The sequence below is a fragment of the Antechinus flavipes genome, chromosome 6 (assembly GCF_016432865.1).
Source record: "Antechinus flavipes isolate AdamAnt ecotype Samford, QLD, Australia chromosome 6, AdamAnt_v2, whole genome shotgun sequence".
Classification (NCBI taxonomy): domain Eukaryota; kingdom Metazoa; phylum Chordata; class Mammalia; order Dasyuromorphia; family Dasyuridae; genus Antechinus; species Antechinus flavipes.
Genome location: NC_067403.1, coordinates 36983728 through 37011385, shown reverse-complemented (window position 1 = coordinate 37011385; position 27658 = coordinate 36983728). Strand labels below are relative to the sequence as shown.

Below are 27658 nucleotides of genomic sequence, written 5' to 3'. Positions count from 1 at the left end.
TATTGATTTAATTTCCATATAAATTCTGAACTCCCAAGATCTGTTTGACCCATTGAACTTTCCGCCACTCAGTGCTCTAATACTAAGCCACATGTCTCTCTCAAGACAGAATTGTAGATAAGCATAATTGACTTTGCTCCTTCCGTAGAACCAGTGAGGAAGCAGCAAAGTCCCAAACCTCGATAATCTTTCACTAACTCCAGAGTAGACTACCAGGTGGGTGACTGGACTGCCGGGTGACGGATGTTTAAAAAACAGAAGCATTTTAAAGGTAAGACCCAGAGGAGTAAATTACTTTCTGAAAAATTAGATTAACTGTGATACAAATATTCATTCTGTTAAATATTTAATCTTTTCAAAGACGAATCTTAGCAACGAAAAAATTCTTTAAGAACTAAAATGTTTCTTTTAAAAATACTTAAAATTCTTTCAGTTTGGATACACATCTTTTTATTTGCTTCTAGCTTTAAAAATATTGCTGTGTGTGAATAATAGAATTCATTTTCCTTTTTTTTTTTTCCCAACAGGCATTATGAAAAGCTCTTACCTTATTGTAATTACTGGAGTGCTAAGTCTTTATTTTACCAGAACAGCAGCAACCAAATCAAGAAAACTTGATATTCTGTCTGACTCCAGATGCCGATGGAATGGGGACCTTTTGATGGATTGTTCTTTTACTGGAAAATCTGATATACCAAAGGCTATACCACAAACAGTGACCACAGTGGATTTAAGTTACAATTCTATTAGAGCTCTCTCAGTGTCTGACATGAAAAACGAAGATTGGACCATAAAACACCTGAATCTTAGTAACAATAAGATATCTGAGCTAACTTTCAGCTCTTTTATGTGTTTTCCCTCTTTGGAAACGTTAAACCTGAATGACAATGGAATCCACTCCATCTCATTGGATCTGCAGAGACATAGCAGCTTGTTAGGGAAATGCCAAAGAAAGGGTTTCAGAAATGTCTTTACGTCTCTCAAAGTTTTGTCAGTTCAAAGAAATCATCTTAATGCTACTCCACAGGGTAAGTGTAAGTATAAAAAAGTAGAACGCAGTATACAATAAATGCGTCCTCTTGACTTGGTATGCTTTGGGGTAAACATGGGCTCCATATTAACTTTCAGTTTTACTTGTCTGGAATTAGAGTCGAAAAGAAAGCCATTTGTTTTCTTTAGAGCAGGTGCTGTCTTTAAAAGAAGAGCTCTTGAATTTAGTATAATTTTAAACTTAGTGCTATAACTTAAAAGATTTATATAAAACATCGGTTTTCTCTCCCACGATAACTTTATTTCCTTGATAATGTTGACTACTCAGAATACATTAGGAATTATATAAGTGCTAGACTTCAAATTGCTTGTTATGTGATCATATGTTAATTACTGAGTATATTCAATTATCCCAGTGACAAAAAGCTCTAAGAAATGACTAGGTTTGGATGTGATTCATTTGACACAGAACTGGATTTAACTTTAGTGTTGTTATGAGAGACAGCATTTTCAATTTTCTTATCTTATTAGGATATATTTTTACCACAGCTTGTTAAATGATCAGGAGATGAGGATCAAAAATATGATATTTCTACTTATTAGTATGCAAAGTACCTTTGTTGCATTTTTTCCCCTCTATTTGCAGAACAAACTTACAGAAATACATTGTGCTGTCAAACTGTATCAAAATCACAATCTCATATCCAACTCTGGTTCCTAACAAGACTCTAGCCTCCTTTTGTAACAAGATTACCCCTTCCAGGGCTCCTCCAGTCTGATGGTAAATGTTTGAAATAATAAATAGTGCTTCCACTAATTCTCATGGAAGGCTATTCAATAATGCAATGTTTTTATTCTAGGAAACATAACTTTCTATTCGGTCTAAACTCTTTTCATTACATGTTGTTACTCAATTTTCTCTATTTTGGGGGGTTGGGGTGTGTTTGAGATGTTTACATATTCAGTCAAAATTTATTAAGCATCTTATGTACAAGACACTATGCTGCATATTATAAGACATGCAGAGAAAAATTACAAGATTGCCATCTTCTCTTTATCTCAATTTGTGCCTTTTTTCTCCATTTTTTTCCATTGAGTTCTTATATTCGTTTTTTGTTCTTGTTTTTTTGGGGGGGACAGTATGCCTTTTCTCCAAACTTACTTTTAGCATATTTTAGATAGTGGTAATTTAAAATTGAAGAGGTAAAATTGAAGAGGAAATCCTTCTCCTTCCTTTTTGGATATAACCTATTAATCTTTCTCTCTTATATTTCATGGAATGATGTCAGGTGTTTTGTTTTGTTTTGTTCTGTTTTAATAAGATCCTAGGCCATCGTTCCTCTGTAGCTAGTGAAGGCTATATTTGTTGTCCTTTGCTAAACTGATAATCTAACGTTGAAATGTGACTATTTGGACATGTTAGATCTCAACTAGCACTTTGTTCTGCAGTAGTCCAATAGATGTAATCAAAGAGCCCTGAAGACAATCTAACTTGTCAGTTGTATTTTGAACAAGTTTTTGAACTTATATAGTCTCAGCATTTTCTAATGCAATCAAGACTTCATCAGGGCACCAGGGCACCAAATCCATCCCTCATATATGGAGCCCTTCAAAAACTATCCCAAGTTCAAGGCACTTTTAGAAGATCCTCATCAACTCAAAATCACAGTTCATGAACCTCTGTAAATGAAGTTACTTTTGCCAATCAGCCAGAAGACATAAGTAGTTCTAATCAAAAGTATTCAATGAAACAGTACAGAAAGTAAAATAATAAGAGAACTTTTGCTCCCCACCTCCATCCCAACTAAATTAGACCATACTTTCCCACAAATACACATTCTATCAGTAAAGAGGAAAGTTCTAACACCCATAAATAATAGGAAGAACATAGATGATAAAAGAAGAAGAGAGGAATGAAAAGTGGGAGGAGTAAAGAAAGGAGACAAGGAAGGAGATAAGGAAGGAAAGAGGGAAGGGGAGAGAAGGAGGGAAGAAAGGAAGGAGGGAAAGAAGGAAGGAGGGGAGGGGAGAGGAAGAAGGAAAGAAGAAGAGAGGGAGGGAGAGAGGGAAGGAAGGAAAGAAGGAAGGAGGGAGGGAGAGAGAGAAGGAAGGAAGGAGAGAAGAAAGGAAAGAGGGAAGAAGGAAAGGAGGGAGAGAAGAAAGGAGGGAGGGAGGGAAGAAGGAAAGTAGATAAGGGAATCTTAGCCGTGAGAGTCTTTGAAATAAAGTTCAAATAGAAGCCCTGAATTTAGGTTTGTATATACAATCACTGTCATGGTTCTGCACAGAATTCATTTTCTGACCTTTCTAATCCCTTGAATTTTTGCAGTTTGAATTATTTTTCCCTAATTGTACTATCTGGCATTTATCCAGAGTAATTTTGAAATATTTTTTTCATAATTGCTTTTATAGCCAAATTCTTATTAATTTTTGTGTGGTAAGGACATTCTAGGGAGGCAGAGAAAGTAAGAGAGGATGCTGTCTAGAGCCTCTTCCTATAGAGCAATTCTTACCTTTTTTTTTTTTTTTTTGGTCTCATAGACCATTTAGCAGTCTGGTGAAGCTTGTAGACTGTCTCAGAATAATGCTTTTACATGTAAAAATAAAATATCTAGGATTACAAAGAAAACTGTTATTGTCAAAGCATTTTTTTTTAAATTCACAGACTCTAGAGAATAATCACTTGATCAAAGCCATCTCTGGCTTTGCCCATAAAGGCTAGTTTTTCCCAACAGCCATACACACTATTTTTAGTCCCCACCCCACTCCACCCCAGAAGTTTATAGGAGTACTAAATGTTATCATCACAATGACATGCCTCCTTTACACATGAGTTTCAATGAGTCAGAGGCAGAGTAACTGGTGCCAGAGTAAAACAAATGAGAAAGGAAGACATGGCTGACCTGAGCACCTTCCTTAAAAGAAGGTCCTGAAGGAGCTATTCAAATTTAATAGAATAGAGAGAGAAGCCAAAGGATGTAGAATAGTTCCAATGGGTGAATTCCAGGGCTAGAGAGAGAAGCTTTTAGGAGGAAAAGGTTTCTGGGTAGCCTGAGATAAATGAAAGTTAATAAGTCAATTTATTTAATTGAATTAATATTACTTTAACAATTTACTTAATTTTTCTCACCTTCACTTTCTTCACCTGTCAAATGAAAATAAGAATACTTAAATTATTTAGCCCTTGAGAATTGTTCTCAGAAACTCTTTTGACAAGTTCTGACAAACTTTAAGAAATAAATAAATGAGAATCATTAGTTTGTATTACAATATATCCCCTTGATGTAAGTTTGAATTAGCAGGAAGGAGTTAGAATGAAATAATGAATCTAAATTTTTCCCCTAATCAAAAAATTGCTCAGAAAATGTAAGTGAAAAAAACATAATAGTTTTGCTAGGACTTACCCCCCAATCATTTTTAAACAAGTTAAATATTTTATTGTAAACTTAGAGGGCAATGTGGAGGGGTGAATAGAGAGCTAACCAGGAAGGTGGGAAGCTCTGGATTCAACTCTTCATACATATTGGCCATGTAACTATGAGCAAATCACTTAACCTTTTAATGTAATCAATTTTCTGAGATCATAAATTGCAGAGAAGTTGCTAGCCTACAGTTCCCTATGATAAAAACCACAGATCAAGTCCCTGTCCCTATCCCTATTACAAAGTTAACATTCAACAACAACACAAATTTGTTCAGTAGATTTAAATTAATTTTATAATTTGTCTATTCATTCATTTCCCTTCTTATGTAGTCATAGCCAGTGTGTCACCTTGTATTTTCTCAAAAATCTTTCTAAATTTCTGTGTTTTCCCCTTATTCTTAATCACATTATAGCTTTCTCTTACATTAAGGTACGATTTTTTAAAAAAAACTATTTCTCTGTTATAACCCAGCCATGGCCAGGTTTAAGGATGATTATTTGGGAATTTGCTCCTGGAAAGGAGCAGAGGGCAATCCTATATCAGTTTGTTAAGAATAACTCTTCTCATGGAGCCATGTACATGTGAGCAAACCTTTTCCCTATAGTGTGGGGACTTACCCTTTGGCAACTTCGCGAGAAGATTAATTGGTTTTTCAGTGATTTACCCCCAATATTACTGGTTGGTTGGAACTCCAGTGAGGATAACTGGCATATAAAAAGGACATACAATACTTCTAATCTTTTTGCCTTTGCATTTTTTTCTCTTTTGTCCCTTTGTTCTAGAGTATTATAAAAGTTTGGGGAATGGATTTCTCCCTTCCTTTCTCTGTTCTCCCACCACCATCAGGAGATGTTGCTCACATGGCCTGAGCAAAGTTGGGCTTTTGCAATCACAGGGATAGCAATATCATAGCAATGATGAAATTATCACCGAAGCACATAGGAATTCACAGATAACGTTTCTGAGCTCTAAGCTCTTCTGGAGTGGAAGAGAAAAGTCTGTTTCCAAGACAACATGATCTAGGAATCTATCCTCCTAGGCAGAGAAGGGACATTTTCTTGGTAGTGACAATCTTGTGGATAACCCTCAATTTAAGAGATAGAGAACAGACTTTCTGAGAAAGGGATTTCCTGAGCAGCAGTCTTCTTGGAGAAATAAGATACTTGTTCACATGGTCCTGTAGTTGGAGGAGCTACAAGAGTTGAATCATGTCGTTACGTGGAGAATAAGATTGGGATCTATCACCTCCTGCTATTTCAATGAGTTATCCAGAAATTGCAGATATAATGAGAAAGGTATTATTTGTTCCAAAGTATGTTTTCTTTGTGGAAGGAATCTTTTTTCTAGTAAATTTATTTATTTTTTATCACACATTGCTTTTGGAATCATTTTGGGAGAGAAAAATCAGAGCAAAAGGGAAAAAACATGGGTGAGGAAAAAAAAAAACCAGAAAAAAGAAGTGAATATGGCATGAGTTGATTTACATTCAATATCCTTAGTTCTTTTTCTGGTTGCAGATGGCATTTTCTGTCCAAAGTCTATTGGGTTTGCTTTAGATCACTGACCCACTGAGAAGAACCAAGTCTTTCATAATTGATCAACTCACATTCTTGCTGTTATTGTGTACAATGTACTCCTGGTTCTGCTTATTTCACTTAACAATCAGTAAATCTTTCCAGGCCTTTCTAAAATCAGCTCATTCATCATTTTTTATAGAACAATAATATTCCATTACCTTCATATACCACAACTTGTTCAGCCATTCCCCAACTGATGGGCATCTGCTCATTTTCCAATTCTTTGCTTCCACAAAAAGAGCTGCTGCAAACATTGTTTGCACATGTGGCTCCTTTCCCCTCCTTTATGATTTCCCTGGGATACAGACCCAGTAATGGCACTGCTGGGCCAAAGGGCACGCACAGTTTTATAGCCCTTTGGGCACAGTTCCAAATTGCTCCATGGGAGGACTCTAAATCAGAGTGCTACAAATCTGGGAAGGAGGAAGTATTCTATAAGTTTCATGGCAAAGAAAGGTTTGCCTGGAATATCCAAGTATTACCCCAGTGGCAACCCAAAGGTTCTAAGGGAGAACTTATATGGCTCTCTGTGGGTCCTTTGAATGCCTTTTATGTTTTCTGTAACTGATAGATTCCTGCAAGTGCTATATATTTTCTACATTTTCTGCATAATGAAATATAGGTCGTCCTTTATCCAAAATGTATCTATTTCCTCGAGAGCTTTTATCTACATCTGTGGAAACCTAGACATGAATTTTCCTAGAGTAAATTCCAGAGTTAATGAACCCCCCCAAAAAACTAACTTCTTCAGTCAATTCCAAGAACAAAACTGGTTTTTATGAAATCAGAATTTGGGGTTGAGGGGAAGAAGGAATGATAAATAGGGATCACAAGTCACAATCCAAAAAAGAAGACTGAACTTACTTTGGTGAGTATTCTATGATTCTGTGTTGTTCAAAGTAAAATATTTGTAAGGACACCACAGTATAAAGGGATCAAACTTGTTTCGGCGCCGTTTGTATGTTCAATTTGAAGCCCCTCTTGATTCTCAGTTCTTCGTGCTGCCATATCAAATTGTCTTGTATTTTATTTATATGTCTGCATGTTGTGTTCAATTGATAAAATATAAGATCCTCAAGGACAAGGAATACCTTATTTGTTGGTCATGGTCTGCCCAGCCTTGAGCATAATACCTTTACATGCTTTGCAGATGTTTGATGAATGAATTCATAAAGTTAATATTCACAGGATACATGTATATGTGCATGTAAGTGTGTGTATGGATGTTTAGATGTGTGTATTCAGGAGAGTGTGCTACACATTTCCAGAAAATGGCGATAGGGCTTTATGTACTATAATAATCACTTGGAGGTATGGGAGGTAAGAAGCTCTGCCCTTGAAGAAAGACAGAAAATCTAAGTTTTAAATCTTTTATCTATTAGTTATGTAACCTTAGGTGAGTGACTTAATACCACACATTTCGAAAATACTTCAGGGCTGATAAAGCACATTCCTCACCGCCTTCTCAGGTAGACAATGTAAATATAATTTTTCTTATTTTTTATAGGCTCAGAGAGTAATGATTTACCCAGGATCACACTGCTGGGAAGTATCAAAGTGATCATTTGAACTCAGACCCCTTTGATAACGAATCTAGCACACTTTCATTACACCACAGTGCTCTTTGGCTATAAAAATGAGGAGGGTTGGCCTAGGCCAGTGGTGCTACGTTCAAGTAGAAACAGAATCACTAATACCTGCTAATTTAGAAAACTATAAATGAACATCTATGGTTTTATCATTTTTATTTATTTTGTAAAATTTTCCCATAATGGGAAATTTTCATTTTAATTTAATTTAATTTCCCAATTATGTTTTCATCTAATTCAATTACACTTCTTGACTAGATGAACCTAAGGCATTTTGTGATTCTGATTCTGTAAAAAGCTGATCTCACTCAACAAAACTCTGACTGTCACCTGTTCCTGACCCAATGACAGCTAGTTTTCTGAGCTCCGTGACAGCTGTGATATTGCCAGCGTGTCACTTGTTTGGACCACACTTAGGGAGGGAGCTGGCAGGTGCAGACAGAGGAGAAGCCTCTGGTGAATTTAACACCAGAGATGCACCAGCCGCCTTGCATGGGCCTTTTGATTACAATATTCTTAGCTCACCTCCTCCCAGTCAATCTAAAACAGTTTTAAATAATGGAATTGATCCCAGGTCGGACTGCCCCAGCTTCAGCACACAACCGTTCCCAAGTGCCTGCAGGAGATTTGGCAATTGTATTAGCCAACAAATATTTTATTATTAAGTTTATAATCTTCAAGCAACCATCACATACACAGTACACAGGGCACTTTTAATTCCTTTCCTTCTCTTGTGCCTAGTGTTCTTTGGACCTGACGTATTACCTGTGTCCCATTGATTTGTGTTTTGGTTTACTAAATGAACTAATGTTCATTTAGTGAACATCACAATTAGAGGGTGAAAATTATTAGAAATAAAATGGGATCACCACTTAACTTTATCCTTGAAAAACAAAAATGAAGCATGGTGGGATGTTCAATCATCAGCTCTAAAGGAGAAAAAAAAAAACCCATGACATACTTTTAAGTTTAAACTACATTATTAGCATTTTCTCAATCACTTTCTTAAGTATAAACCAACAGGTCAAATTCAAAATAAAAATGGCTTCCTGGAGAACTTTAAATTAACATTATCTAGGTTTTCATATATTTTTATTTATTTTGTTAAACATTTCCCAATTATGTTTTAATCAGGTTTTGTCTAGATACTCCTGAGCATATAGACTGCTGGACTAAATAACCAATAAAATAATAAACCAAATGTGGATTTGTAACATTTGCTAATATTGGAGCTATATGTGCTCACATTGGAAAGTTAACAATTGGCTCTTGGTATGGGACAAGCCAGTTCCAGCATATCTTTGGTAGTTCAGCAAAAAAGAAGGTGCAGTTTGTAAAGTTATATAGGCTTTTGGTCATAAGCGGTTTCTCCTTTCAAAAACCACATTTTCCTAATTGATGACAAATTAGTTTTTGTTCAGTTATTTTCAGTCTTTTTTGATTCTTCCTGATCCCATTTGGGATTTTCTTGGCAAAGATACTGGAAAGGTTTGCCATTTCCTTCTCCAGCTCATTTTACAGATGAGGAAACTGAGGCAAAAGAGTTGATTGTGTGACCAAGATCACACAGCTAGTAAGTGTCCGAGGCTGGAACTCAAGTTGTCCTGATTCCAGGTCTGGCATTTTATCTACCTGGCCACCCTTGACAAATTATATTAACCTATAAATAATTGCTCCCAAAAGTCAACACTGAGTTCTTATTGCATTTACTATGGGATATGTGGACTCTTGAATTTCAATTCAATTCAATGAACATTTTTAAAGTATTTACTAAATGTCCAGCTTTTACAGATGCTGGAAATACAAAGAAAAAAAATAGCAGGGACTGTGTGGGTGCTGCCCTCAACTAACTTGTATTCCATTGGAGGACAAAGGAAGGGGGAGTGTAGACAAGAAGGCAGGAAGGAGAAAGGAGACCAGATGTTTCGGGAGCCTTTGAAAAGAGAAGGAAGCTGGAAAGAAGGAAAGGGCTTCTTGGAGGAGGTGACACCTGAACAAAGTCTTGAAGCCTGAGGAGGATTCTGAGACTTGATGAAATTCTCCTCAGTGGAGATTTCCCATCACATACACAGTACACAGGGTAATTGTAATTCCTTTCCTTCTCTTGTTCCCAGTGCTCTTTGGACCTGACTTAATTATTACCTGCATCTCATTAGTTTGTGTTTCAGTTTACTAAAACTATTTCATTAATCAAAGGAAATGTTGACTAAGGGAGTGTTCTCTCCTTAACAGAGAGCCTCTTGGGACATTTTTTCAGTTAGGTCAGAAGCGGGATCATTTTTTCAATTCAATTCAGCACACATCATTTATCCAGCAAAATTTATTTTAAAAAACAGCTACCATGGACAAATCTCTACATGAAATGAATCACAATACTGTTCAAGATGTCTCTTTGAACACCTTCTTTTTATCTTAAGTTCAGTTCTTTTTTACCTCAGTTACTACAGCATCCATTGACTTCTTGCCACTCCCAGCCTCTTCTCCATTCTAAACTATTTTACGTATGATGATCTAACTTTACTTAAATACCTCATCCACTACTTTCCCTGTTCATGAATCTGTTGTGGTCCCTAGTCTATCAAACTGAGTTCAATTTTTTTTCTCACTCTGATTCCATAATTCTACCCTTTATTTCCCAATATTCACCAATACATCCCTCTCCTCCTGTGAGACAGATTTCTTCATTGTCCATTTCATTCACCATATTTATTCCAGATCCACTTTACTCTCAGCTTCACTATGATCACTGAATTTGAGGTCTCTCCTCTCTGAATTCTTACAGCATTTATTGTCTGCCCCAATCATTTGAAACCTTTAAAAATACCCCTTAAAAGGCATGTACTGTAGTAGAAAGAATACTAAACTGGGAGTCATGAAAGCTGTGAGTTAAAAATCCTTACCCCAAAACTTATTAGCTTTGTGTAAAGCAAATTCCTTAATATTCCTGATCTTTAATTTCCTCATTTATGCCATAAAGACAGTATTTCTTGCACTAGCTATAACATGGGGAAAGTGCTTAGTAAACTTCACAGGAGCAGTATGGCCAGAACACTGGAGTTCAGAAAAACCAATCCTACTATCAATATTGACTAGTGGGGAAAGTTATTATTTCTTAAAATCCCTGAGACTATTTCCTAAATTGTAAAATAGAGATAAGAGTACCTTGAATGCTTAACTAATGGTAAGGGATTCTCAAACTTTTAATCTCAGCTCCCTTTATACTCTTAAAAATTATCAAAGATGCTCAATGAACTTTTTATTGTTATATCTATTGGTATTTACCATATTAGAATTAAAATGTCTGAGTGTTATTTTAAAAACAGTTTTGACCTCACAGACTCTGCAGAAGGATCTCATATTCACAGGGGTTCATACTTTTAAAAACACTGCTAAAAATAAAAATAATAAAATAAACCACTCCCTCAGAGGTTAATTGTAAGTTTCTGTGAGAATAATGTCTGAGAAATGCTTAACAATCAATTTATTATTATTAATTATCTTAAAATACCCTAGAAATGTGAGATCTTCTTGTCAGCTCTGGGTATCCTTGATTATCTTTCAATGCTTTGCCTTTCCATATTGACTTTATTTATATGTTATAATTATTGCATGTACTTCATCTTATGCCCCTGTTTTCTTCTCTTATAAGTCTCCCCAAGTTTCTCTGAATTTATCTGAATTTATGGCCCAGTAACAGTCCATTATAGTCATATGTTAAAATGTGTTCAGTCATTGCCCAGTGGTTGGTTAGAAAGCTATTTTCTTTCCAGATTTCCATTATTGCAAATAATGGTACCATGAATGTTTTCTCACATGACCTTTTTTCTTGAATCAAATAATCCAGGAAAGACTTTTTACACATTAGTAAAATCACATCCCATATGTATACATACAAATCTTAAAAGCAATAGAATTTAATATACACATATGTTCTATATATGGAAAATGGAGTAAGAGAAATATAATTTCAGTAATCATAAGTAATTATAAGAAAGGTCATAGACATGTAGGAGACTTGTACAATTTTACAGCTGGAAAGAGTTCTAGTAGTTTTCTCAGCTGAAGACTGAAGCAACAATGAGAACTAGCAAAGATAAAAAGCTCTTTATTCTAGAACATGTGTAATAGGAGAGACTTGTAATAGGATGTCAGTCCAAAAGCACATGCAAATGGGCTCTGCCTGTGGCCACCCCTCTCAGTTTGGTGAGCCTGTAAAGGATGGGTTTGGCCCCAGTTCAGAGCAAGGGCAGGTGTTCTGGAATTATTTCCTGTCTGCTTATTACCTAAAGAAGAGCCTTTTGTTCACTTGTTGAGCCAGCCCTGACTATGAGCACAAAAGTTGCCAACAGAGAAATCTTGTCTCTCTTCCCTGGTAGCAAATGAAGTAGAAGAATTATAGGAAAGCTCTGTTGAGGTGAGAGAGTTACTTCTGCACCCATCCTCTCCTACCATGTGGCCATGAACATGGGCGGTCTCTATTTGGTTGCCTCCTTGAATTATTAGTCCTTTCTTGCTCTCAGGGGAATGAGTATTGAGATGAAGTTATGATTGTGAACTTCAGAAGGTTGGAGGAATCATGAGGGGTCCTGTGTTGGGAATCCAGGAGCCGCAAGAAACAACCTGCAAAAGGCAGTCATCAGGGAATCTATCCAGCAGCTGAGATACTGTGTCCTGCAGGCAAGTGGACAGCAGCCAGGAATGTGATCATTTAGATGCAACCATTCTCCCCACAGACTCAAGTGGCTCCGACTGACTTTTCGAAGCTCTCAAGGTCACAGGCTGATCTGCTCCTTCCAAACTCACTCACCTAAATTCAGAAAAGAATATCCATTGCAAAGAGGCAAGAAAAAGAGAGGATCCATATGTCCATAGTCATGGAGCAGCAGAAGATGTGCAGAGGGAGCTACCGCTTTCCTCACTAGAGGCTTATTGCTTCCAGAAAGAGAGATTGAGGTTCTCTGTTGGAGCCTTCTATATGTATGGTCAGGCCTGGTTCATTAAATTAGTTGATTAAATTAACAAATCAAATAATAGATAATAAATACAATAATAAATGAATAATAAATTGAATTAATAAATTAAAATTAAATAAAATTCACCACACAGTAAGTGGACAGTACCATAGGCTCCAAAATGGGGACAAGGTCCCTCCAGAAGCAGGTGGTCCTACTTTTAGAAGCAAGATCACCAAACTACCAATTTGAGTTGGCAGTGGATGTGCTCTGAAAACTGGACTTCTATTGGCCATTCTCCCTTTCTCCTCCCCATTACGTATTTCAATCAAATGAGATAAAAACATTCATTTTGTCAAATGTTTTTTCTGTAACTATTGAAATAATCATATGATTTTTGTTTGGTTTGGTTTTGTTTGGTTATTGATGTAGTCAATTATGCTAATAGTCTTCCTAATTCCTTCCTAATTTCTTCCTAATATTGAACCAGCCCTACAGCCATGCTGTATTATCCTGGGGTAATCTCTTTGCTAGTATTTTATTTAAGATTTTTTTCATCAATCTTTATTAGGGAAATTGATCTACAATTGATCTATAATTTTCTTTTTCAGTTTTGATCCTACCTGGTTTTAGATATCAGCTCCATATCTGTGTCATAAAAGGAATTTGGTAGTATTCTTTCTTTCCCTATTTTTGCATAGTACTGGAATTAATTGTTCTTTAAATTAAACAAAAACATTTAGTATGTACCTTATGCAAGGCACCAAATCAACTATTCGATCTTAAATGACCTTTTTCTTTTTTTCCTTGAAACACAGGACTCTGGAAACTGAAGTCTTTACAAATTCTGGATCTTTCATCTAATTCCATATCACAGATTGGACCAACTGATTTTCAAAACTGCCTACAGCTGGAGAAGCTTTATTTACAAAATAACAACATATCTAAGATTCACCCAGATGCCTTCAAGGATCTCAACAAACTTCAGGTTCTAAAAATCAGTTTTTGTTGCATTTAATATATATGGTTCTGTGTTTTTTAGATGTTCAGTTTTTCAAACAGCCCTCCATTTCAATGTCCTCAGTGTCCTATGATGCTAATTAGTCACCTAAAGAAATGAGTTCATTTTTTGATCCCATAGTCGATGTAATCTTTCTAACCCAAAAAACTTAGGCCAGTTTCATATAAAATGTGATCACCTCAAAAAGTCTTCAAACAGAAGAAGCCCAGCAATATTCACTGTATAATAAATATTCAGAGGAAAGATAATCTTTGTGATTCCTTCAGTTTTTGTCACCAGGATAATAGCACAGCAAAAGTCTTGTCTAACAAACTTCCATTAATATTGAGCTTGGCTATCCAAAGTCATGGAGGACAGAAATAACATAAATGTCTGGAAGCGTGACTAATTCCTAAATTTAAGATTAAGCATGAGTTTCAACTCTCCTGATCTTGTAGAACATCTTTGCTGGGGTTAGAAACAGGCAGCAAAAAGACAGAACTTAGTGTCGGTGACAGGGATATCAAGGATGATGGGAATGGTTAAAGAGAGGGAGGAAATGTTGCAACAAGCCAAGCATTTGGTCAACCCCCCAAAACAAAAACAAAACAAAAACCATTCATCTAAAATTATAAAGACTCTAGAACTTAAGGAAGATGGAACTCAGCAGACTGGGAATTAAGTTAAAGATTCAAGATCTTAAAGAAGCTGAAACTCAGCAGACTGAGAATTAAGTCCTAGCAATGGAACTTTGGGCATGTCTATTACTTAATCTCTCTGGGACTCAGTTTCCCAATTTGTACAATTAGAATACTCACCCTACCAATTTCACAACATTATTGTGAAAATTAAATTAGAATGAAAACATCCTGAGGACAGCTCCTGATTCACTTTTGTAATTGTTATCTCCAGCAACTCACCATTGTGCCTAGCATAGAGTAGGTGCTTACTAAGTGCTTATTGATTGATTAATTGAATGATACAATGAATTTAAAGCCCTTTATACACATATAAGGTGGTGGTAGGGTACTGGTTTTGGAATTGATGTAATAAATTTATCCATTTATTTATAAATTATAAAATTATATATATATGTAATATATATAGTTATATATAAATTATAAAATAAATAAATGATGTGAAAAATTGGCAATGGTCAGAAAAAAAAAAACAAATCTCATACCTAGAAGATAAAGAACCAGGAAATTGTGGAAGAGTAAAGTAGGGCATCATACTAGACCATTAAGCTGAATATCACCCAAAATATGCTATTTAAAAAAAAAAAAGAAGCATGGTTTTTAGCATGCTGAAACAAGTTAGACATTGTTAAAAAAAAAAAATCATGAGGCTCTTTCTCTGCTCAGAAACCCCATTGCAACAAACTCCAAAAGAGTCTCCAGAATTCTTAAAACAGAATGCTGTCGTATAGGGAATATCATAGTGACAAGAAAACAAGATCTGAATTCATATTCTAGTAACTTGGGTTTCAGTCCTGGCTCTGCCATTAAGTAGGTCCAGTCCCTTAACTTGGGGGGGACATCAGTTTGCTCAAATATGAAATGAAGGGATTACACCAAGTACATCCTAAAGTCTGTTTGCCTTAATAAGCTTAGATTCTTTGATTATTCAAAATGAGAGCCATGGGCCATGACTTAGAAATACTGTGGTTAAGTGGGATTTCATAGGATTTCACAGAACCGTACATCCCAAGCTGGAAGGGACCTCAGAGGCTGCCCTCTCCCACCTCTCCCTTTCTCAGAACTGGGGCCCCAGGAACTTCTATAAATGGCCCAAGTTCACACAGATGACAAGAGAAAATGGGTTTAGACCCAGGTCCTTTCCCCTGTATCATTCACTATGGGACAGTTGTGTTTCCATGTTCGGTGTGAATCAGACCACATTAAACCATTCCCTGAGGCCACAGCAGATCTAGGCCCACTTCAGCTGTGTTGTCAGTCCCAGAAGCAGCAACAGAAAGCTTAAGGCTCCAAGGCCACATCAATGCTTCCCTAGCAAATATTTGTCAAGCTATCAATAAAAATTAAGCTATTACACAGCGCTGATCAGCCCAGGTCTAATGGGGATGAGAGAGAGGAAAATGCTAAGTGACACAGTGGATAGGGCTCTGGACCCGGAGCTAGGAGCTAGTCAGGAAATCATCTTCCAGAGTTCAAATCTAGCCTCAGACACTTACTAGTGGGCAAGTCCCTTAACTCTTTTTGTTTCACTTTCCTCATCTGTAAAATGAGCTGGAGAAGGAAATGGCCAATTTCTCCAGGATCTTTCTTATTAAGAGTCAGACAACAACAACATGTAATTTTATGGTAGGAAATTATTACAGAAGTTAAACAGAGTATCCTAAGAGATGGATCAGTATAGCAGGGACACTATAATAAAGCACACTCAAAGATTTAAAGGTCCTTAAAGGTCATATTTTTTCATAGAAGGGAACTGAGGCTCACAGAGGGTCAGTTTTTCTTGCTCAGAGTCTCACAGGTAGTAGCGGAGCTAGATTTTAATTCACTCAGGTCCTATGACTTCAAATATATGTTTTTTTAATCCTATGCTATGCTCCACAGACCTTCCCACTAACCCCATCCAAGGAATTGGAGGGTTGGGGGTTTTCCCCGACTTGGCCCATGACTCTAGAACCTTAGTCCATTTTTCCTAGGTCCTAGAAGTGGCTTATTAGCATATCATATGCTCAAAAACTTGTTCAGACACAAATTTTCTATAGTATGAGAGATTTTTGAAGGATAAATTAATGATTGTCACAAAAGCCATTTGTAGCCCATAAACACAGATGTCTGGATTAGTTATTTGTTTTGGCTTTTTTCAGGTTCAAACTATTTCACCCTCAGGCCAACCAGCTACTTCTTAGTACTAGACCTGATAAAACTAGACCTTTCTGGCTAACCTCCAAACCCAAACTCCAAATTCAAAAACAACATTCTGAATTTTCTGCGTACATCATTGTCTGCTTCCCTAGATTCAAGTTCCAGAACTAGACTCATTCCGCAAGTATTTTTCCCATAGTTTAGGATTTCTATCTTCTTTTTTTTTTTTTTTTTTTTGCTTTGTCTAATTTTTACTAGCTTTTTTAGTGCTTCTAGCCCTTTTCTTCTTTATTTAATTGTCTCTAATGGTAGCTTTTATTTTTATTTTTTTGCTGAGGCAATTGGGGTTAAGGGACTTGCCTCCAGGGTCACACAACTAGGAAGTGTTAAGTATCTGAAAACAGATTTGAACTCAGGTCCTCCTGACGTCAGGGCTGCTGCTCTATTCACTGCCCCTATGGTAATCTTTAAAGTAACATATTTGGTGCCATAGACAAATAATTTGGTGAAGTGAATAGGTCTGCCTTAAGGTCTAAAAGATGGATTCAAGTCCTACCCCAGACATTTACTTATTGTCTGGCTATGGGCAAGTACCCTTAGACAGGTCTCTAAGATTGTAAATATAGATGTTGCCAACATGAATTTGTGGAAAAGTTTCTGCACTGGAAGTTTCTCATACCAATGGAATCACAGGTCCAGACCAAATACATCAAGGGATACATAGAAAAAGCAAAAATAGGCCTTGCCCTGCCCTTAAAGGCAAAACCATAGAAGTTATCTCTCCTTTTCCAATGAGGGAAGTAATATATAAATAAGTAGATACATACAAGACATGGATGGTAAGTCACCTTCTACTTAAAATGAAAGAAGATCTTGGCATATAATATTCTGAAAAGCAAAAAAAAAAAAAAAAAAAAAAGACTTAAAACCAAGAATACTTTGCCTTACAAAGCTAAGAATAATCTGAAGGTTAAAAAAAGGATTTTCAATGGAGAAGAGGAATTTGAAGCAATTCTGATGAAAAGGCTAGAGTTGAGAGGTAACATCAAAATACAAACACAAGACTAGAGAAAAGCTAGGAAGTGAAATTTAGGAAGTGTTTATAGAGAGATGTAATAGTAACATTCTAAAAGGAGAAAGAAAATAAATGTCCCTTTGGATTCTTAATGTCTTCAAAAGATTTTGAAGATATTAAGAAAGAAAAAAAGGACTTGGGGGGTGAAATGTTTCTGTTCTGAGGATTTGAAGAGGGGAGAAGAAAGAAAGAAATGTATTAGTGTAGAAGGAGATTGAAAAGATTAAAATGTGATGTCTCATAATTGGAGTATCTAAAAAGAAGAGTAAAACAAATATGGAAGCAGAGCTCAGAAGAGTTGACATTAGATAAATATTATTTTTATCTGAAACAGAAAACCAGAGTGAAAATGAAATATATATATATAATTTTTTGCAGAATCACATCGGGGTAAGAAGCAGGATAGGGTTTAAAAGGAAGGATAATATCAGAGAAGGAATCATTTAAAACAAACTTCCTGAACCTAAAGAACATAGGAAAAAGGTAAAAGAAGAGGGACAGAACAAGGAGAAATGAATAGAAACTGAACACAGACTCAATGTAAAGAAATATCTCCTAGTAATCAAAGTCATCCAAAAGTGGAATATGCTGCCTCAAAGAGTAAAGGGTTGCTGGAGGCAGATTGACTTCTTGGAATTATTATTCAGCCGTGGATTAGACTAGATTACCTCTTCTGACCCTGAGATTCCTTTGCATACCTATTTACAGGCTCAATCCCATTCTTACATGGAGGGCTTTGATTCAGTGAATTGTTCCTATGACACATCTCCCCCCACTCCCTCTGTCTCTATCTCTGTGTCTGTCTGACTTTCTGTTTCTCTCTTACACACACACACACACACACACACACACACACACACAACACACACACACACATACCCCTCAAGGTTATTTTAATTATGTTTAACTCTTAGTCTGGAATACTCAAATTATTCATTTTTCCTTCTCAGTTTCCCCATTTAATAAAAGGTCTAAGTTCAAAATATGATCCACATAGCTGGAAGAGGAGAACATGATATTAAAAGGGCTGCTCTATTTATTCATTCTTCAGTTAATTTAAATTTATACTCATCCATATATCTTCCCACCTGGGAATTCTTCCTCTCCACAAACCAGGAGGATTTTTCAAGTATATAAATTAACGACCATATGGAGACAGAATGAAATATGTTTCATTGCTAATTCAAAAAATTTCTCTTTTCTTAATCTCATCCTATTCCTCTGAGATAGAGTAGTCTGTGCCATAGTATATCATTCTTCTATTCTTCTTTTTTGGAGCATAAGCTCTTTAATTATTAGTCAATGGCTAGCACATTTTCCTGCTTAATTCTATTAGCATTTTCTCTCAGAATATTTTTCTCAGAAATAATTCCTCCCAAGATTTTAAGCCATCTTGTATTTTTTCCCTTCATCTTATTATTTTTATTCTTAGCTGTCCCATTAAAAAGTTTTGCAAGATATCGCAAGGCTAGATTGTACCAAGCCCCAGGAAAAATTGCAGAAGTAGACAAAGTCTGTCTTTTGTGTCCCTTAAGTAATTCAAACCCTACCCTTATTTCCCCCTGCCCTTATCCTTCTTCTAATTACCCAGTAATAGCTTTCTTGGCTCTACTACCACCAAGCACCCAAATCTCTTCAGGTTAGAACTGTACCACTCTAATTTATGAAGTTTCAAATTAGGCTGTGATATAATCCATAAATTTTCTTCCCAGTCATTGTATATGAGGTCCCTAACTAGTGTATGATAACTCAAGATTATAGAGATAAGGACTATAAATTAATAGTTAAATAAATAACTAAATAACTGAATAAATGAACAAATGTGTCCACAAGTTGCTTTTCAGGTCTCTAGGAGCCCTCAAGTAGGGGTGGGATTATATGATCTCTAAATTTTTTTAACTTTATGATTGATTTCATTTCAATAAATATGTATTAAGGTTCTATTATATACAAGCCATGTGCTAGGTCCAGAGACTACACTGACAAAAATAAAGCATCTTTGCCTTCCAGGACCTCATCTGAGGACTTTGCTACTGTCTATTCATAGAAGAGAGATAGTATTGTGAAACTTGGAAAAATAGAAAACATGGGAAAAAAAATTGGAAAAAATTGTTTCCTCATCTGTAAAATGAGCTAGAGAAGGATATGGCCAACAGCAATTTATATTTACTTGTATAACTTTTAACACATGGCCATGTCACCTAAAGTGATATGACTTTGGAAACTTTTAGTTTCTTTGACTTACTCATTTAATCTTATTGAGTCTTATTTTCTTTATGTGTAAAATAGAAATCATTATATTTACACTTCCTAACTGACAGAGTGATTATATTTTATAAACTGGTAAAAAGTGCTTTGCAAATGGAAAAGTATTATAAAAAATGAGCTATTGTGACATATTTTTTTAATTTAATGAGCTTTTTTTCTTTTTGATCTGATTTTTCTTATGCAGCTTGATAATTGTGGAAATATGTATAAAAGAATTTTATGTGTCTAACCTATATTGGATTACTTGCTGTCTGGGGGAATGAGGGAAAGAGGGGGAAAAAGTTTGGAATACAAGGTTTTGGAAGAGTGAATGTTGAAAGTTTCTATACCTATATTTTGAAAATAAAAAGCTGCTTTAAAAAATTTAATGAGCATCTACTATGTGCAAAGTATAAAGGGAAGAATAAAAAAGTAAAGACTACTCTCTGGCTTCAAAGGATACAAAGAAAGAGCAAAAACCTCAAGGGCAAGGCCATATAAGTTACTTCTCCCTCTCCAAAAGGGGAGGAAACATAAACAAGATGTAATATAAACAAGTCGCCTTAGTGAGGAAGACACTAGCATTTGGGTAAATAAGGAAAGGTCTCTTGTAAAAGTTGTGTTTAAGTTAAATCTTAAGAAGTGGAGGCAAGGAGGAAGAACATTCCTCTAGAGCAAAGATTCAGACAGGAGATAAGAATACCATGCATGGGAACAGAAGCAGGGAATAGTATTGTTGGGTATAGGGAAGAAAGTTATGTGTTGTTAGTAGCGTTTCATGGAGATAGAAAGAGGCCAGGCTGAGAAAGACATCATCTTGAAACTACAATCAGAGGAGCTGATAGTGGACCTAGGAGTAAGAAGAAGCCAGTGACGTTTATTGAATGCTGGAGTGAAACAGTCATTCTTTATGAAAGTCACTTGAGAATGTTGTTAGAAGTAGAAAAGACCTGAGGCAGAAAGACCGATTAGGCAGTGAGGCAAGGAATGTGGCAAGATGTTGGTTGTCCAATGTGGTCATTAGACCTGATATTTTTGCTTAATTGTTCTTCTTCACAAGGGGAGATTAGCGATGGGAAAAGGAGTAAAATGATTATGATAGAAAGACATCAATAAGTGTATTTTTTAAAACAGATCATAAAAACAGAATCTCAGAGCAGGAAGAGGTGTTGGAATCCTATTGATCATTCCATGGCATTTCTAAGCTAACTCCTCTGTGCCAGGGGGCTTTCTCCTTTCTTCCCAGTCTTCTTACAAATTACTTCTTGCCACATACTCTGGAATGCAGTGATAGTGGACTCCTTGCTATTCCTTCCACTGGACCGCCATCTCCAGACTATGGCCATCTTTACTGGCTGTCCTCCATGCCTGAACACACTCTCCCCTAATTACTCCTGGATTCCCTTCCTTCCTTTAAGCCCCAACTAAAATTCCACCTTCTCCAATTAACCTTTCTCAAGCGCCTTAATCTTAGTGTCATTCCTTTCTTGATTAACTACAGTTTATCTTGAATGCATCTTATTTGTTATAGGTATTTGCATCTCCCCATCAGACTGGGGTCTCTTTTCTTTTGCCTTTGAATTTTTAGAGCTTAGCACAGGTCTGGCACATGTAAGTGCTTATTTATTAACTGACTCAATGATCTTTGAATTCATTTGCAGTCCCTCTTATTCATCTGCTCCCTTCATGGTCAAATCACTTCAAAATTATTAACAAAAATTTTATTGTAAAAACATTTTCAAGGCACAAAAATGCAACTTATAGTTACTTATATAACTTATAACACATAGAAACTCAAAGGAATAGTTTTCATTGTTGTCTTTTTCTTTAAATAAATGTCATTCACTGATTATTCCTTTTTTTTCTCCCTTTTCAAGCAGATTGTGAATCTTAGCTTTAATGCTATGGCCACTGTCCTCCCAATGATGTTCATTGCCTTAACTCTGCCACATCTGGATGCTGATTTATCAAACAACAGATGGCAATGTGATTGTAACATGACTGTCTTTCAAAATTTCATTTCTGAATCCTGGAGGGAAAAGTGGAATAGAATTTGCAGTGAGTCCATCAGTGCACCTGGACCATCTTTTCTCTCTCTGGAATGGCTCCATTTGAACTGTAAAATGCATATGGAAGATTTGATCTCTTTGAAAAAAGTTACAGTCTCGCCCGGAGAAACAATCCTCCTGGACTGCGACTCTGATGAACCTTGGGGTAGGTCCAAAATAAACATGGATGTCTGTCTGTTTCTTCCAATTCATTTGGAGTTGGCTGCAGGATGGGCAAAAATTCTTTGTTCAAACATTCAAATAGTCTTTTTAAATGGAGAGATCAGAAAGGGAGAGTTTCAGAGGTCATTTGACATTCATTCATCAATTGTTTTATAAGGATCTATCATGGATCATGCTTGGAAAGCTTCTGGGTTAAGCTTCAAGGCATAGTGCCACTGTATAATTATGGTTACTTATTTTCACAGTAGTCCGAGCACATTCTAAAATGGTATCCCAATGGAGAAATTAGTAGGGCAAAGCAAGTTTCCATGTGGAAGTCCTCACAATGATAAAATGACTAATCCAACCCATTTTTAGTGCATAATGCTCTTTTCTGGGTATTGGAGAAGAGATGCAAAGATAAATAATATAGTTCAAGACCTCAAAGAATACCCTTCAATAGGAGGGAATGCATAAAATAGTATAATTGTATAGGAGGAACATACTCTGCTAAGAAATCAGATATGAGAAAAACTTCTTTGTGGGAAGCACAATTAACTGAAGAGAGTCCATTATTTTAAAATGTTTGCTGTGATATTTGGTTTGACTCAAATCAACAAACTTGGTAGACACTAGGGGTGAAAGATGGAAGAGGTGAAAAAGATGAAAAAGGATCTAGTCCTTGCCTTGAAAGAGTTTTTGTTTTCCTGGAAGAATGGGACACCAGGGAGGTACATATATGAGTATGTATAAATAAGGGAGGTATATAGAAATAGAATGAAAAGTAGCCTGTAATGAGCAAAAGGAGAGATTCATAAGGGCTCTGGGAAAATTGGGAGAAAGGAGAAAATTCCCACCTGAGAGGCCGAGGGAAGGTTTTCTGGAGAAAGTAGCACCTGAGCCAAACCATGGAGAAAAGGAAAGCTTGAAAAGCATGCATTTTCATGAAGAAAGTGGATTTTTCTTTTCATCTATTGGCTATTTCTTTTGCAAATGAGTACAAGTAACTGAGGGCCTACTCACTGGGAAGTTCATTGATAAATCAAAAGCTTCTGAGTGAAAAACAAAAAAAGAAGCCAGATTATACTCTAAGAACTGCCTTTTGTACCATCCAGATATGTTGTAGCTTCCAGCAACTTTAGGGAAGAAAGAACTCACCACGAGGAGCAGGACCAATTAATCAGCAAGTTTTTATTAAGCAGCTACCATGTGCCAGGCCCTGTGCTAAATGCAGGGAATATAAGTACGAAGAATAGGACAATCGCTTTCTTACAAAGAGTTTCCATTCAAATGCAGGAAACAAACATTTATGAAAATATATACCACATAAATGTAAAGTTAATAAACGTGCACATACAAAGTAGCTAAGTGTAAGATATTTGGGAAGGAAAGCATTAGCAGCAGGGAAATGAGCTCGTAGGATCCTCCTCCTGGCATTGCCACTCTCTGGGACAGTTTGCAGAGTCCTCCTCCTAAAGGAAGACATGACTCATTTAAGAGGGCTGGTGTCTGAGATTCTGCTCTGGGCACAAGAAAGGGACCTGCAGACGCCCTGAGAGTTTTAGGAATCCACTTGGAAATATAAGAGAACAATCTCTGTCCCGACTTTTCTGACTGACAAAGGCAAACTGATGCCCCAGCCGCCACCTGACTCAGGGACTCCCACAGTCCTGGAGGCTAGTGATTCTCTGCCCCAGCTCCCAGGGGCCAGAACTTCTTCTCACTTCTGTGTCCAACATCCCCTTCCCCACAACACACAAGCCATAGTCCCATGGCTCCAGACCAGAGTCTAGGATTAACATTGCAAGAAGTTATTTTGCGTAAAGTCCCATTTCAATGTCTATCTCATTCTAGCTTTTTTTTTCCTTCCATTTTTAGGGGAAAATGAAACATACTGGTGGATTCCCTACCGCAGAATTTCTGAGAACACCAAGATTCCTCATATTAGTCTAAATCAAATGAAAAAAATAGTAATAAATAAAGCGGAGAAACCCCTGGAAGGATTGTATGTTTGCTTTTCCACATCTGGAAGGAAGAAACACATCATTTATGAGGTCTCTGTGAAGCAGAAACATGTCCCGAGACGGGTGAGAAGGGCCAGGGAGTTTCCTGCTTCTACCAGAGAAGCAGCCGCATCAGGAGACCTCACTTTGGCGATTTGTCTGTCTGTGATCATTACTTTCCCTTTTGCTTTTTGTCTTGGTGCTTTTGCAAGACCTTATATCGATCGTCTATGGCAAAAAAGGTGCCAGACCAAAAGTTCCATTTCAGAAAATGCCTATTCTAATGAAGGGTTCTATGATGATGCAGGGGTTCCAGGAAACCCAAGACCCCTATCAGAAGATCAGCATCAAGATTCGTACAGTCTGAGTATCTATGAAACTACAGAATCCCCAGACCTGTACACATCTATCATCGAGGACGGCAAACCCAAAGCAAACAGACTGGGGGAAGACCAAGAGCAGAGAAGGAGCAGGGCTGATTCAGGAGATAAGAGAAATGAAAACTGGCTTCCGGAAAACGGTGATGATGGTTCCATTAACTCCAAAAACATGAATGTGATCTACGATAATGTAATTTCACTAAAGAGAGAGCATGTCTATGGGAAAGACGTTCTCAGAGAATTGACAAGGGACCATTCTTCCCATGAGGATTCAAGGAGAGCCTTTTCTACAGACAGAAGTGTACCAAAAACTCTTGGCCCGTTCCAAAGCCATTCTTCTGAGTTAGAGCCAACGATTTCAGAGGAAAAGGCATTTCCTCTTCCTCAAATGTCACTGCAGCCAAAAGCACAGAGTTTTGGAGAGAGTGGAGAAATAAGTGAGGGTGCACACTTACCATCAGAAGTTATGGAAACTCAGAAGAGGTTTTCTAAGGAAATACAATCAAGTTCTCACTTGCATCCACCAGCCACTCAACAAGAAGTGCTTGGTAGGAGTAATTCTGGACCACAGAATGGGAAGAATGAGAATAGAACTGTACTCAGTGATGACCCAAGAGATTTCAATCACTCCATTCTGCTTCCCAATTGGGAAAATGATTTAGAGGTTGATTATCCGAATCACAATCCAATAGCAACTTTCTTCTCTGATCATCAAAACACAGAAAATATCAACAATGAAGAGATCCTCACAGATAACAGCTATGATTCGGATGAAGGGTCATTATTTACTTTAAGTTCTACTGATTCAGATAATGATATTCAAGAAGTATCACCTGGGGAGAGAGAGCATGGAGCCACGTGGCCATCAATGGAGGAGAATAGCATAAATAAGAGTTCATCTGATAGAATGGACAATATCCAATCAGAAAGTCCTGAGGACAATGCTAGCATTCAGAAGACTTTTAAGAAATATGACAACCAAAAAAACGAACATTTTGAAAGCATTATCTCCAGACCAGGAATTAATTTGTCAGAAACAAATTTACCAACTTATCAGATTGGTAGTAGCAATAAAACTGGAATACAAGAATCCCCACCCAACTCAGAACCCAGCAGTCCCATAAGTATTGAAATTCCTGGCATGTTCATATATGATCATGTTTTAACTCTTGATCCTGAGCCATCAGAATGGCATCATTCATGGGAAAAAGAAGAACAAGCCCCCACTGTGAAGTCTTCATCCCGACAGACCCCAGTCATACATCCTGGAGTCCCATCAAATATTGAGAATGGTGATTTCAAAGAAATGAACACATAGATTTATAAATGTGATACCTGAACACAAATATCAGATGCCGTTAAAAAGGAAACTTCTTTCCTTCAGGAAAATTTCCTGACATCAACCTCAGAGTTAAAAATGAAAAGTTCACAACAGAATTTTGAAGATAATGACATGGAATTAAACATAATTGACTCTACTGATCTAAAAAAAGATCTATTTCATGGGTTCCAAATGTATTACAAACCAAACACAGTAGTCCCCACAATCTAATGTCCCCAGAGATGGACTTTATTTCCAGTCAGAAAGAGATGAGGAACATTTATTCCAAAAGACAAGTAGTATTACTACAAAAAAAAGCTTCCTAATAAAGATAAGACCAGTTTACTAAGAATACAAATGGGCTTTAGTGACAATCAGTGGGGCCAATATTGAGAGGAAGATATGTTGGAATGATAAAAATCATCCTAACTTTTGTACAAATGAACCACAGCTCCAGAGTGTCATAGATCTTTCAGTGGCTAGCATTTATTCCAATGAGAAACAACATTTCAGTGACAGAAGTAGTGATCCACAAATTAATAATAAAAGAGAAGAAGGAAATTAACATTTTAAAAAGTATATTGTGGAATATTTAAATGAAAAGACTCAAAAGTATTTCAGGAAATTTGCCACGTACCAAAGATTGATAATCTCAAGAAAGCAGGTCATTAAGTTTTCTAGGAAAAATGAGAATGTTAAGAAGAATCCCATATGTATGTGATTTATGTTGTGTTAAAGTCATTTTCTAAGACAAATTATACATATTCAATCAATTAAAAAGAAAGACTTTCATGGGAAAAATGGTACTTACTCTGGTGGTATCAAGAAGAGTAGGAAAATATCAGAAATATGTAATGTAAGTCAGACTATGCAGCAGAACACTGAAGCTCTGGAATCAGGAACATAAGTGGCATCAGACTTGGCAACATATTGCAACAAGTTATTTAATCTCTATGGGTTTGTAAAATGAAGGGATTGTCTCTAGATGTCTTTTTCTGAGATCCCTTCCAAACTTCCAATTGTGTGATGGCTAAGTTGCTTCTATTATATAAGTTAGTCTCTAAATCTGAAATCTTGAATAGTCAATTAGATTATTCAACTCTTAGATAACAACTATATTTAGTAGCTAATACCATAGAATTTTTTTTTGTTTTTGAAAAATATTACTAAATAAAAATGTAAAATAATTGTATATATCATTTAAAATACATCTTTTTCTGAGGTAGATATATCAGGGGAAATACAATCCTTGGTTCACACTTCACAAGAATTATAAAACTTCATATTTATATTTTGTAGTTTCCCAATATTTGGGATTTTATGAGGAGAGAAGGCGTAGTATCAATTTTCTCAACTTCTGAAAAAAACTGTAGGAATGTTTACATTTCCTTCTCCTCCCTCCTTTTCCCTCAGCCACCACTGCCACATTTAAGTCTGGCCCACCAGATGTTATTCTGGCTCAGCAGTCTGCCCTCAGACTAGTTTTGAGACATCAAGGGAAAAATACTTGGTAGCAGTGACTTTAGGAGTAAGGGCCAATCTCAGAGAAACCTGATACTAAAGACAGTCTATTCTTTTTCTGCCAAGTTTATGTGACCAAACCCAAAAAGGAGAATGAGGGAAAATGCCATTTATGGAAGGGGAAGTAGTTTCTGGCTGGTTGGCTAGTCTGACTTGCCCTCAGGGCCAATCCTCCACATAGACAGAGTAGGTGCCCACTCCTAAAAGGTCTCCAAATATTCTGGTCTCTGCATATTCTGGTGCAGATCTTTGCTCTATCTGGTCTGAACTGCACACCCTTGGAATCATTCCTTTGGGCAAGGCAACAGATGCAGGGATTCCCTGTGAAAATAAGTAGGTGAATTGAAATCAAACAGCATTCTTTCACCTAAAGCATTCCCATTGATCAGTTTATAAGATTATTTGAATGATTTAAAAAATGGGTGCAAGAACATTAGGGGGATACAAAAGACCATCATGTATACAAGTGGAGGACCAACCATTGAAAGTAAATATTAACATAATTTAATAAAGTGAAAATATTTAGAAATA

At 36.5% G+C, this 27658-nt stretch overlaps 1 protein-coding gene across 1 annotated transcript; it reads left to right on the top strand.

The window, feature by feature from the left end:
* The first annotated feature begins 88 nt into the window (after positions 1 to 88).
* Positions 89 to 27658, top strand: LRRC66 (leucine rich repeat containing 66). The gene is made up of 5 exons (XM_051964975.1): positions 89 to 271; positions 528 to 1028; positions 13352 to 13521; positions 21573 to 21906; positions 23781 to 27658. The coding sequence occupies exons 1-5, from the start codon at positions 244 to 246 to the stop codon at positions 25601 to 25603; spliced, it is 2856 nt and encodes a 951-aa protein (XP_051820935.1). The 5' UTR covers positions 89 to 243; the 3' UTR covers positions 25604 to 27658.